The sequence below is a fragment of the Falco punctatus genome (assembly GCF_963210335.1).
Source record: "Falco punctatus genome assembly, chromosome: 5".
In the NCBI taxonomy this organism is placed as follows: Eukaryota; Metazoa; Chordata; class Aves; order Falconiformes; family Falconidae; genus Falco; species Falco punctatus.
This window is the reverse complement of record NC_137584.1, coordinates 61479683-61492737: the sequence shown is the minus strand read 5'-3', so window position 1 is coordinate 61492737 and position 13055 is coordinate 61479683. Positions and strand designations below refer to the sequence as shown.

General features: G+C 35.2%; 1 protein-coding gene across 9 annotated transcripts in view; it reads right to left on the bottom strand.

Annotated features, from left to right (window-relative positions):
- Positions 1-13055, bottom strand: part of FAM184A (family with sequence similarity 184 member A) — an 81676-nt gene that overhangs the window by 15075 nt on the left and 53546 nt on the right. For 4 of the 9 annotated variants that reach the window (XM_080389517.1, XM_080389519.1, XM_080389513.1 and 1 more), the window contains exons 10-15: positions 9510-9551; positions 5746-5958; positions 4429-4582; positions 3883-4010; positions 1387-1571; positions 752-898 (exon numbers count right to left, since the gene is read on the bottom strand). In XM_080389517.1, coding sequence (XP_080245643.1) covers positions 752-898; positions 1387-1571; positions 3883-4010; positions 4429-4582; positions 5746-5958; positions 9510-9551 — 869 coding nt within the window. The remainder of the gene's footprint in view (positions 1-751; positions 899-1386; positions 1572-3882; positions 4011-4428; positions 4583-5745; positions 5959-9509; positions 9552-13055) is intronic. The other 5 variants (XM_080389516.1, XM_080389514.1, XM_080389518.1 and 2 more) reach the window with 3 other exon arrangements.

The window sequence follows — 13055 nt, the reverse complement described above, 5'->3', positions numbered from 1 at the left end:
AATTGATATTTGCTTTAAAAAGTTTTCTATCATATAGATAGAACCAATTATTTTCTGTGCTGCAAAACCAAATCCCTCAGGGACAACTTTGTGTCAGGAAGCCCTCAATGTGCTATGAAATCTCAGCCAGAAACCCTGACCAAATGGGTTACATCACACACAGAGATAGAGAATGATGTGGAAGATGGGAAAACACTGGCTAGATAGATGACACTGCTACACCACTTCTGCCCAGGGGTGGTCTAACCCCAGGTGGCATTTTGACTCAGAGAGACTCTAAGTATTCTGTTATCATTATGCTCATATAACCCATTTCAGACACTAATCTTCCTTATGTTAGCAAACGTGAAAATGTTTGTGTTGCTCATGTGCTATAATCAGACTTCTTAACAGCAAATATTGTACCATTTATAAACTTGTTGAAGAACCTGTTGTGTTCTCAGGGAAGATGTATTAAACTTTGAAAAAAAACCATTGGAAATAGTTTTCTCTAATTTTCTAAGAACTGCACAGATTTAATCTTTCCTAATTGAATTTTTTCCATCTCAACTCCCTAACAATTTATTTCACTATATTCCCCTAAAGCTTACAGAACTGTGTTGCCTGAAGAATGCAAGATTAGGCCCCATATGTGATAGAGGTTTCTGTACATCTGCATGTCTGCAATATCTGCAGCAACTTATGGACACCAGAATAAACTATTCACTCAAACGCAGCTACATACAATTTTTTTTAATGCAACAAAACTTACGAAATTTGTAAAGCTGAATTAATTTCCTTGAGCAGCTCTTGGGTCTTATTAAAATCTGCCAGCATGCTTTGTTTCTCTCTGATGTGATCTGCTGTCAAGACATCCAGCTCTTTTTCATGTTTCTTGCTTAAATCTTGCTCATGCATCCTGTTTAATTTATTTTTTGTTAAAAAAAAGAGTTATTCTAAAATCAGACTCATTTGTTCGTCATGATTTTCTGCCATGCTTCTATAGGCTTTTACACAACATCAGACAACACAGAAGGAATTACTAATTCATCAAAACCCACTGTCCTCCAATCTTCTAGCTTATTTCAGGGAAAATCGATCTCCTTTAATGCTTTGTAAAATAAAAAAAAACACATAATGAATTAAAAAAACAAACAAACAAAAACCAACACTTGAGTGGACTGTTACTAAAATATGCCAAAATGTATCTCTGAAATGCAGCTTAACTATATGGTAATATTCACTAACTTTACTAGTAACGGTCATAGCTTTTTCTGAAGATGACTACATGATATATAACATCACTTGATTAAGAGGGTAAATTAAAAGCTGCAAATGGTAAAATTTCTTATGTAAACCAATAAGTGAAACAATCCACATTTGAGCTTAGAGTGGAAAAATTCATACCTGATCTGTTGGTTGGATTCACTGCGTATCCTAAGAACTTCTTTCCCTTTAAACTCTAATTCCTTGGTCAATGCACTTATATTTTCATGAAGATGCAGAATCTCTTTGTCCAGTTCAGCTATATGATGGTCTCGGTGTCTCAGTTCATCTTGCAGATCTGATATTCGGCATAAAAATTCTTTCTCCTATAATATAAGTAGCAACAGCAAAAAATATTTAAAACAGACTTGTCTCTCAGAAGCACAATACTTGCTTTTGGAAGATAACAGCTAAGCAGACTTTTCCATTCAATAGATAATATTTTCAGGTTTTGATACTGAAAAATTATAATTAAAACTGAGGGGTTTTTGCTGTATACAAGTAAAGAAGGGTTTTTTTGCTGTATACAAGTAAAGAAGAAATCAAAACTATATAACAAACAATTTCCATTTGTGAGAAAAAATAATAAAAAAAGAAAACTTAAAGTTTGTGTAGCTCATCATATTTTCCTTTTGCCCACACATACAACAACAACCCAGACACTGCTAAGAACCAGGAGCTGGTTATTTAGCACTTTCTACCTCTTCAACATATGATATAGAGAAACATTTTCCTCTTTATAACCCCACACAATCGGAAAAAATTGCTCAAGTTGTATGCCCTGCACCAATGAACCCCGTGTTTCAGAAGTCTTTCTACCTTACATTTATAGAAGGGTCGTAAATATCTCACAGCAGAACACATGCTAAATAGTTTATATAACATTTATATTGTGTCCAGTAAATCAGTAGAAGTCATCCTTTTTACGTAAGAAATTCCAATGAAATTAACATCTGGGAAACTCATCTGGAACCCATCCCAATGGTTTTGATAATGATTCTCCTCAGTTTAGAAGATGTCTGTAATAAAATCAACCTTTTTCAGAGTTTTCCATTTCTATCTATTCCACTTCTTAGAGTTTAACAATAATTAATGACCCTACAGTTTGCACAGCTAGAAAATCAGCAGATATTTCTAAGTAGTTTTATGTATAATTGTGTTTTGTTTCTTCATGCATCCAGAAAATACAAATATATCCTGTATGCAAAATTTTATAGGGCACCTTTAAGAATACTTTTAAAAATTATTATCTGCCTCTCTATAGAAAGACTATATCAAAGTTACAAGAAAAAGTAGTGGAAAATTTAGACCCAGATATTTAAGTATTTCAAAAAGTAACAAATATAACCATCCTGCTCAGACCTCTCTGCATCTAGTTTCAGCCCTAATCCTTTGAACTGATGAGCATTCTCATCACACAGGGAAACACAATTAATTGCTTTGCCTTCAGTGCAACTAAGGTTTGTGCTTAGATCACTACACTGGGGCCAAAAGTACATGGCATTTGGGTGGATCAAACACTTGCTCTTGTAATTTAAAGGGTTTTTTTCTGACATCTTTAGGTGTCTCACTCTAGGCTTAACACAGGACTGAAACTATATCCTCCTAAATCCTGCTTTCATTCACTGCTGACAGCACCACATTCTTGCCTCTAGTGCTCAGACTTTTAAACCAGCAAGGAACAGAAAAATAAGGGCTCATCTTTGACTTTCTCTGTTTTTGTGTAAAGGCTATATGCAACTAAACCTTTTTCCTCTGTTGATACGTTTCTAAACCCACCCCATATCCTTGGTGCTGGACTATCGGTATATCAATCCTGAAAAGCCTACTGTATAGGTGAATAAGGAAGCAATTGTCTGGTCATCTTATTTCCAGGAATCTGGCTTCCCTTCAGTAGAGATTAAGCTTTGAATTTTTCATTACTACTGAAAAAAACTGATTTGGTATAAAGTGAAAAATGAAAGCTAAAAGTGAATGAATCAGTTTGCTGCTGAAAGCAAAGGTAGTCCATACTGGCTTTGGGATTTGGGGGGATCGTTTATATTGGTTTTGGTTGGGTTTGTTTGTTTGTTTGTTTTGGGGTTTCTTTTTGTTTTGTTTTGTTTGGGTGCAATTTTTAAGAAATGGTTGCAAGCTGTTATGTCATCTTCTTTGATTTCTTTAGATGCTAATTTATTTTTTCTTATTTGGCTCCTGGAATAAAAAGATATGAAGCTACCTCTCAAGTTTGAAGCAATCATTTGGTTTTAAGCAACCATGTCTTAGCCATATGACTTAGGCTTCAGCCAGAAACAGCTTTTTCCTTGTTAAGTCCTGCTGGCAGCTGAGGACCAGTAGAATTTTGAGAGAACTGGCACTTTCCTGCCATGGCAAGCCAGCGTGCTCCCAGATAGCTACACAATTCTGAGCAGAAACTGCCTTGATACGGGAGACTTTACTAGGCTGCAAACCAAGTTTATTGACAGAAGAAAAAGCTAAGCAAGGAAGTCTAGGTAAACTGGTAGGGATGCACTGTCTGCTAGTGCTGGCTGACTCTGGAGGATTACATGTTTGTGCCCAACAGTTCTTGCCCCCAACTAAGAGAAAATGAGTACTAATTATGCAATTTTACTGTCAGTTGCCAACAATGCCTCCTACCTGTCGCCTGCCGAGTTCTATGCTTCTTTCAAGCTCCATTTTGGCAGCTACCAGTTCTTGTTGATGGTTGTGCCTTAGCTGGTCAATTGCTGCTGCATGTTGATGATTTAACTCCGAGCGCAAGGAAGCTAGTTACCGTGAACAAAAAGAAAAGTTAATTTTGCAAATGTTCACGTTAATTAATGGTAACAGTCCAGTTCCTGCCAGATATTGCTGCTGACCCAACACACACTATTTACATCAGCTAAGCAACTGTCCTGTCATTCTATTCCTGTTACTTTCTAAAACATTCTCCATCATGAACCTTAGTTGCTTACTACTTCCAAAAAAACCTGAAGGGTAAGATTTTTCAAAAGTGAAGAGTTTGGTCTTACCCGTTAACATTTATACAGCTTTTAAAAGGAACAATTAGGTCAACTCTGTGACTCTGAGATACACTACACTGTTTTAATGCACAGACACATGTACATGCATCTATATACATGTATATTAGTAGAAATAGAAATAATGTTTTTGGACCCACTTGCAAATTTGAAAATAGCATACCTAACATAGCTTTTCCTTCATCCTCCAGCTCGAATCGCAGAGTCTGAAGTTCCTGTTCCATCTCCAATTTGAAACCTTCCATGGCTTGTTTATGTGTTTCTTTCAGCGCCTGAAGTTCTTCAGAGTGCTTCTGTTGTAAACGTTCTTCTAATTCCTATGAAATCAAAATTGTCAAAATTTATTCTACACCACAGCAGGGAATTTATAAAATGTTAAATAATAAAAACCTGGCAACAAAAAGCAGGCATTGGCATACTCTAGAGATCATTAACAATGCACTAATATTGCGCTTTTTTTTTTTTCCCCATGGTGTTATCCTACTGCTATATTTTTTCTTTTCAGTGGCTGATGGCTATCAAGATTACCTGTACACAAAAACCCTGTTCTGCTCACAGTTTGAAAAGTGAAAAAAACCCAAACATCTATGGATATATTTACCATAGCAAGCAATGTAATAAGGTGTAGATCCATAGATGGGTCTAGCATGCACACAATACACATTTGGGATTTTTTGCTCCCCATTGACACTCATGTTTATTCCCTATTGAGGTGTATGAAGCATAAAGTTCCTGTTGCACATCTAGTTTAATTTTGAAGAAAAGGAATCCACCTTGTGCACTCCAAGACCAGTCTATGATGTGAACCAAAGTACATTAAGTGGGGACACAGGAAAATTGATTGCAAAGGTACACTCTAGGTCTGAACTTCAAAAAAAAATTAAGACACACACTCTATTAACTACCAAGCACTTCAAAAATTTCAATTTTAGAGCTGGTTTAGTCAAGGTTTTTTAAAAAATATCGAGTGTCACATTGCTCTGGACATGAAAATTATCTTGCAAGTTACAGAACATAGTTTATAAAACTTTTAACACAATAAAAATATAAAATACTTTACAAAAGGAGTCCATTGACAGGAAATATCAGAAAACACATGCAAAATTAGGTTAACTATAATGGGAAATACAGAGAAACTTATTCCAAATCAAAACTATCCATAATGTTATGGATAACAATGTCAAACTACTGTAAGGAAACACATGCGTTGATGATTTTACATAAATATACACCTATATGTAGGCATATACTGGTAGAGTATAAAGCAAGACATGAAACAACACCAGTATTGGAGATTATTTCCAATGTGTCTTGATCAGATTTAACTGGATAAAAATGTTACTGTAAGCCATCAGCTAAAAAGGAAATTTAGTAGTTATGCAGATACTGTTTTTTTACTGATTCCAACTGGCTAAAAATGGCAACTTTCTCTAAATATTTTGGAATAACAACATGAATATTCTATTCAATATGAACATGCCTTTTGTTCTTGCTCTTTTGTTTCTTCCATGTTTTGAAAGGCAAGGATATGGGCTTCCTGAAGTGACTTATGCCTTTGCTGATGCTCCTCTTCTAATTCCTGGATCTCCTGAGTCAGCCTCTGACGCTCCTGACTGAACTGGGCTTGCAGCTGTTGCAAAGAGCTCTGTGACTGGGAAAGCTGCATCTCCAGATTCTGCTTCAGTAAAGAGATCTAACCCACAACAGAACAGCAAATATCCATTAGTCATTAATAATAACATGAGCTCTGAAAAAAAAAACATTCAAATGAAGAAAACACTTGAAATTTTAAAGCCAGAACATTGACTAAAAGACAGACAAGCAATGTCATCCATCTGCTGAATTTGCTGTTAATATTATATCTCAGAGATATAATAATTACATTTTAATAGTTGTATCATGGTTATCACATCTGACAGTTCACACTACAGCACTACCTATAACACAATATTTAATGGCCAAATAATCAAAATGTATTTCTAGGTTTTGTATAAAGATCAATGAAAATGACACTATCAAGGTCTGAAATCAAACACTTGATTGTTAAAATAAACTCTTATTCAGGGGAACGTCATGTTAATTCTGTAAGGAAAAACCTGCAGTTGGCAGGGGAGGACAGCCCGTGACATCCAGATTGATGGATTTTTGTATCTTTCGATATGATATTATCCCATCTCACCGGTAGTTTTCTCAGTTACAAAATAATGGTAGCATATCACTCTATATCAGAAATAAAATGTTACACTTGATGAATTCTCCATGCACGCTTTTTTTTTGTTAGCTCAGTAGTACTATGAGGGTGATTTTTCTGCTAGTTTACAAGATCTAAGATCTACACAATGAGTCAGAAATACTCATCTTTTAATCAAAAAAATTTGATTTTATAAATGATGCTCTTCACCCAACAAGCATTTTAAAACATTAGAGTATGGTGTACTCCTTGAAAAAAATCCATTTTCTTTTTATAATAATGTTATACTTGCTCTTCACATCAGAGAGCCTCCTTTCAGACTAAAAATACTAAACTTATATTCCCTTTAGAGCCAAACATGAGAGACCCTCCAATTCTGGAAACAAGATTTAACCAAAAGACAATTTTGCCACTTACGTGCTACGCAAAGAAAGGAAAAATATAATATCCATGTGACACAGAATTTGAATCAGCAAGGATACTTTCTGAGCCTCAGAGCATTACACAAAATTGAATTATAAGTGAAAGTCTGATAGTGTCATTTGATTCAGCGTATCTTAAAATTAATTATGATAATAATGACATTGCACATCAATTTATTGATTTACAGAACATTAAACCCCGCCACTTAACAAAATTTTAACAGCAGCATACCAAGGACAGCTTGCAGCATGAACATTATTGTCAAACGTAGTTTGGATTTTTTTCAGAATGGCAAGCTCAAGCAGATTTGAAAGAAAAAAGCTACGCTTAAAGGAAAATTAGCACTAGAACAAAACAAGCAAATTAATTTGAATGAAATAAGCATGGCTCGTTGCATTTCAAATTCACCAGGTCTTTGCATCTGGGCATATATACCTTCTACATATACTGTATCAACAGTCTTTTACTTCAGATACCTTTGAAACATATTAGCTACGATGGAACAAGTACAGTGAAGGCCTATACTACACTCTGAAATCTGAACTATACATGTAATGCCTTTTACTAAGTACATTAAATATAAGTATCACATACAAATTATACAGTGTCAGACCAAAGGTTTGTCTAATCTGGTTCTGCCTCCAGAAATGGCCAGCCTGGGTCACCCAGGGAAAACAAGGCCAAGGCATAAATGTAGGGATCCGAACTCCAAAGTCTACCAGCATCCAGAAATCTTTCTCAAAACCAGAAGAGGTACTTTGGGGGAAATTAATGGAAAAAATATTAATTAAATACAACCACTATCTGAATCAACAAAAGCTTTTGGTATCCACAATGTCCCATGGCAAGTTCTGTATTTGATGTGATGACTTCTAATACTTGTAATGGAAAGGAGTCAAAAGAAGTTCCTTTTTCACATACTCTGTTCTACTCGTGTTTCTGTCGCTCTCCGTCATTTCCCTCCTTGCACTCTTTACCATACTGAACTGTTTTGGCTCAGTGAGTCACTCCTTGTGTGAAAGCTATTTCCTATCTTTCATCACATTTCTCCTCTTTTGCCCCTTTTCTACTACATCTTTTTAAGACTAGGACACCAAAACAGGAGAAGGTATTTAAAAGGAGAGTAAACTCTGGTTTTATATAGTGATTTATATGGTTTTACATGCTATGTTCTCCATCTGTCTCCTATATTCCTAATGTTTTATTTGCTTTTGTAACTTCTACTGAGCGCTAAGGTGATGTCTTCATGGAATTATATATCAGTCCCCAAACCTACTCTCTGGTTGTAACAGGTCAAGGTAAGGTTCGTCATTTTACACAAGACATTAGAATGCGTTCTTTCCTTGTGTATCACTTTGCATTTGTCTACTCTGAATTTCATCTGCCATTTCACTGCCAGGTCCATTGGCTTTTTATAGCTATTCTATAATTCTTCAATCTTTGTCCCTCCCACCCAGAATAACTTTTTATAAGCTGCAAACTTTCCCACCTTACTTATTCACAACCTGCAAAAGAAAATATGTTGAACATCAGTGTAACTCCACTGATAGCCTATTTTTCATTAAGATGACATGAAAAATTGTGGTTTTGGCTTGCAGTTCAATCTGTCTCTCACTTCAGTTCCTGCTCCAAATTCTGATAATTCTCAGTATATAATTTATAAATATTTTTAGTACGGGCCAAGGGCAAAACAAATTTAATTTCTTTCTTGGAAACGGAGAAAGCATTTTAACTGAGATGGTCAAGAGAATTCTGACACCTGGCTGGAAAACCATCTCAGAAGAGATCAGGAATACCCTTCTCATGAGCAGTTCACAATTCCACCAGATGGTGGATGTGATGGATGGAGATGCCTATTTGCATCAATAGACTATACAGAAAATAAAGGACAATGAGGATTAAACGATTCTAAACAAGCAAGTTAGATTAGCCTACCCTTCTAATATTAAGATTTTTTTAATGAAAGTACATCAAATACTAAAAATCTAACAGTTCTTTTTAGAAAAGTGCATAAGTTTAAACGTTATTTTGATTATTCGGTACCTATACTGATATCCTTAAAAACAAATTTTTTAAAACATTAGTGCCTCCCTTTGCATGTCTTTGGAGCATCACTTCTATATACTCCTGTACTGAGGATTCAAAAGAAAACACCTCTAAACAGTATTCTCTGAACTTTCAATATGTTCACCCAAGGTTTTCAGCATTAAAAACATAGGTAAGAATTTTAAAATTAAAAAAAAAAAAATAGAAAGGAAGAATATTTTGGCTACAACTATGACTTGCACTGCAAAACTGCAAATTATAATACAGCGCCAATCTCATGCTTCGTAGAAAGCTCTGCAATACACACTTGCACTGCCCAGAAGCCTGCTTGCTTTAACGACATAAAAATGCTGCTTGTACTATGACCGTGTACGTAGTGTTTGATGTCCAATGACGTATGTACATTTACACAGATGAATGGATGCAGTACACAAGCTTTTGATAAGTAGCAGCGAACGTTTTCCTCTCAGATGTTACCATGTATTCCATTTCATCGGCTAAAGCTCTGAAGCAGTACTACAGGATATGCCAATTAATTAGCACAAACATGCCCTGTTTACAAGCTGTAAGTGCAAATCACTTACATTGCTGATAGATTTATGCAAAGCTTCACCAAGACAGTGCCGCTATGAAGAAAAGATCACAGGAATAAAGGGAAACATTCAGAAATCAACTAAGTAAAAGAAAAAGGGATAAGGAAGGGAGAGTAAAACATAGAGTATTAATTATAATTTGATCAGGGAAAAATAAGTTGAAAACTATCTGGAAAAAATATGAATACATTGCTTTGACTTAGTATATGAACTACTGAACACAATGGAATGATGCATTTTCCTATGTTATGTTTTGAACGTACAGAATAGCATTATATCTTCAACATAATGTTACTATATACTTCTGTATTACACAGCTCAATACCTTTGAAATCAACCGTTTTCTCTTCTTTACAGCAAACAATTTGGGGAAGAAATCATTAAGCACACCAATTTGCATTACTATTAGGGTAGATGTTATGTAAGGACTCAATCAACAGTCAGTTGTGTCTCTGAAATATCACAAGCATATCAAACACATAACATTAAAGATCAATTTCACTGCTAAAGGGCAGAAAACTAGTTCAGTCTGTAATGAAGACATATTTATATTAAAATACTTCCTTTATTTCTTTTTAAAAATGCGTACATAAAAGATTCCTCCTGGAAGTCTTCAGCAAAAAAATGGCTTAATATACCACTTATACTGGTGTTGATTGCTAATGGAAAGCAAAAACTAAAACGTGTTGCCAAGTAAATGTTCTATATGAAATATTATTTATCATACAAATTATAGACATCATTCATATATATATATAAATGCCTGTGTGTTTTTATGTATATATATGTATGAATGGTGTAGATAGGCACCCACGCATATGCACAAAATAGTCATCAGAAATGAAATGAAAGCAATTTCAAATCCAGTATGACCAGTTTCCCCTTTTGTCACAGGTCGGTTGGGGAGATGGCTTTCTCTGGGAAACAGCAGGTATTTTGACACCAGCTTGGAAGCCTACCTACAGTTGGGAACTTTCATATCATACTTTGTCAAAATACAAAAAGAAGAAATTATTATTCATTCTCCTGAATCTACAAAAAGGCACAACATAAAAATACATTATTGTGGAATATCCATATTATCTTATTACAATTCTAAGAGTTACAAGCAATATTTTTCTGTGCAAGAGCGTAACACCAGGAGGCATCACACTGCAGCAGACGAGACAACAGACAGATGCACCTAAAGGCTCTGGTTTCAACACCGGGTTTTGACAGTGCCATCCTGAACAAATCCACCTATTTTTTTCTGTGCTTCCTTTCCCATCTGTCTGGTTTGTTTAGGGGGGAAGCTGTTAAGAGCAGGAATGACCTCTTGTTAAAGAAAAGTTTAGTTTCTAGAACGTCTGGGACTTAATTTTGACAGACATATCTAGGCAGCACTGCAGGATAACTAAGAAATATTTAGATTTTACATCTGAAGCAGAAAGGTTAGTAATGTTCTACACTTAAAAGAAATGCCAAGTAAAAATACTTTTGGGAAGCTATGTTCTGAGGGCTACCCTATTAAAAAGGCCATTTAAGAAAGTGACAGTTGCCCCCCGCTGCTTGCAGAATAACAGATTTCTTTCACCAATAAAGCCTGCTGTCAAAATGATCTTAGAACTAAAAGTACTAAGATGGGCTAACCATTTTAATACGTGTGTTTTCATCGAATTTGAAAGTTTTCCAAAGATCTGGAAAACAAATGGAATTAAAATGAACTTTCAGTGAAGGTTCTGCACTAAGACTCTCCAGTTCGGTATTTAGATTTGTCACAAATTTCTTAGGCTACATCGCTCAAAACAATCTTTCTGCAACCCACATTTCCTGATTGTGAAATGAGAATGGTAATTATCTTGTGTAAAAAAATTACCTATTAAATGCTCAGATCTTATTAGCAAAAAGACTACACACAGGCAAAAAAGGTTATTTTTTAATAAAGTTGAACTTACACATTTGACATTTCTGTGTGTTCTAAAAAGACACACAGCAATGTTGAATGCAGAGTAAATACAGCTTACTGATCTTTAACAAAGCTTGAAATACGTAAGTGCCTTATAAATCTGGAAGTCTAATTATTGTAGCACTATTCAAAAGCATTCAATTACAGGACAGCTAGCTGAACATCAGTCCTGGAAAAAAAGACTGGAAAAGATGCGTCAATCAAGAAAATCTTCAAGTGTGAAAATAAGATGATTTTCAGTCAACAACAATGGAATAAAGTCCCACTAAAGAAAACGCAATTTCTTGCTTTGACAACACTACAAACTTGGGCAACAAAAGCTCCTATACAGAAATAATACTTAAGAGGACTTTTTAATAGCATTCAATTTATTATCAAATGAAATTTTGATCAAAACTTGTATGCTTATACAATATTCCTGCAGAATATTTTAAAAGATTAAAACCAACTTAATTTCAAAAGCAGGTAGTAGTGAACCATCACTGAAATCAAACAGGTATTCACTACGATTAGTACAAAACCTGACCATGTTTTATTATTTTTATCCTTTATTAGATAGTAAATAATTTTCATTAAATACATACATGATAGAATAGTAAACTAGAATTACATAGGCTAGTCAATTGGTATGGGGGCTGACTCCAGCAAAACGTGTAGCAATATAATCAGATGCAGCTCCATATTGAAAATTATGCAGGATATTCAGAGTGCAGAACTCCAAAATAAGTCTGGTTGAAGTATTCTTAAGAAATTCCATAAAAATTCAAAACATCATCATGACTACTTCCACAGCAAGGTCCATGATTTAGGGAAAAAGCGATGAGAGCAAACAGAATGTAAATATAATTATTACTTTCTGTATTTTGATACAGGGGAGAAGTGATGAGAAAAAAAGAAGAGAATGTGGATTTAGCCATCACTCTACTTGTACAGGTTGGAATTGTAGATTATTGTTTTGTGATATTATTGTGGTATGAGAAACCCTTCCTCAATTCTCTTTGAAATCAGTCTTCGCAGTTATAAGATGTACAAATGAATTTGTTTCTTGTAAGTCTAGGAACTTGAGAAAATAAATCTTTATTCAGTATATATCTATTAGCTAACCTGCTTTTACTTGATTTTGGCATTTCATTTTTCAGTAGAAGTATTGTCTTCTCCACCCTCAGCATACGCACAGCTAAGCCTCAGGTGTAAACAAGAGGACTGCACCCTGACCCAGAGGAACAGCAGAGGTTGCTGCATCCTTAGAACCCACTAATCACTGCGGGCTGCCCAGCAGGACTGCAGACCTTGCATGCAATACACGGGGAAAGATTTGTATTCCAACCTGTTTCAACATCTCTCCTGGAAGAGCAGAGTTTTCAATTTAGTTGGGCCAATATGTGTTGTAGTAAAGCACAGAATTGGAGATTTGAAACTATTGTTGGTTTTGCTTACTGTAATGAACAGCTGCTCATGTTCCCATCATGATGACTGTCACAGGAGCCATACTTGGTGATCAGATGGTGTCATTTTCCTCAAGAAGGAAATTCCTGCACCACTGGCTTTTTCACATTTTCATTCAGTTGCATTGTTTCCTGCAGTACATTTGC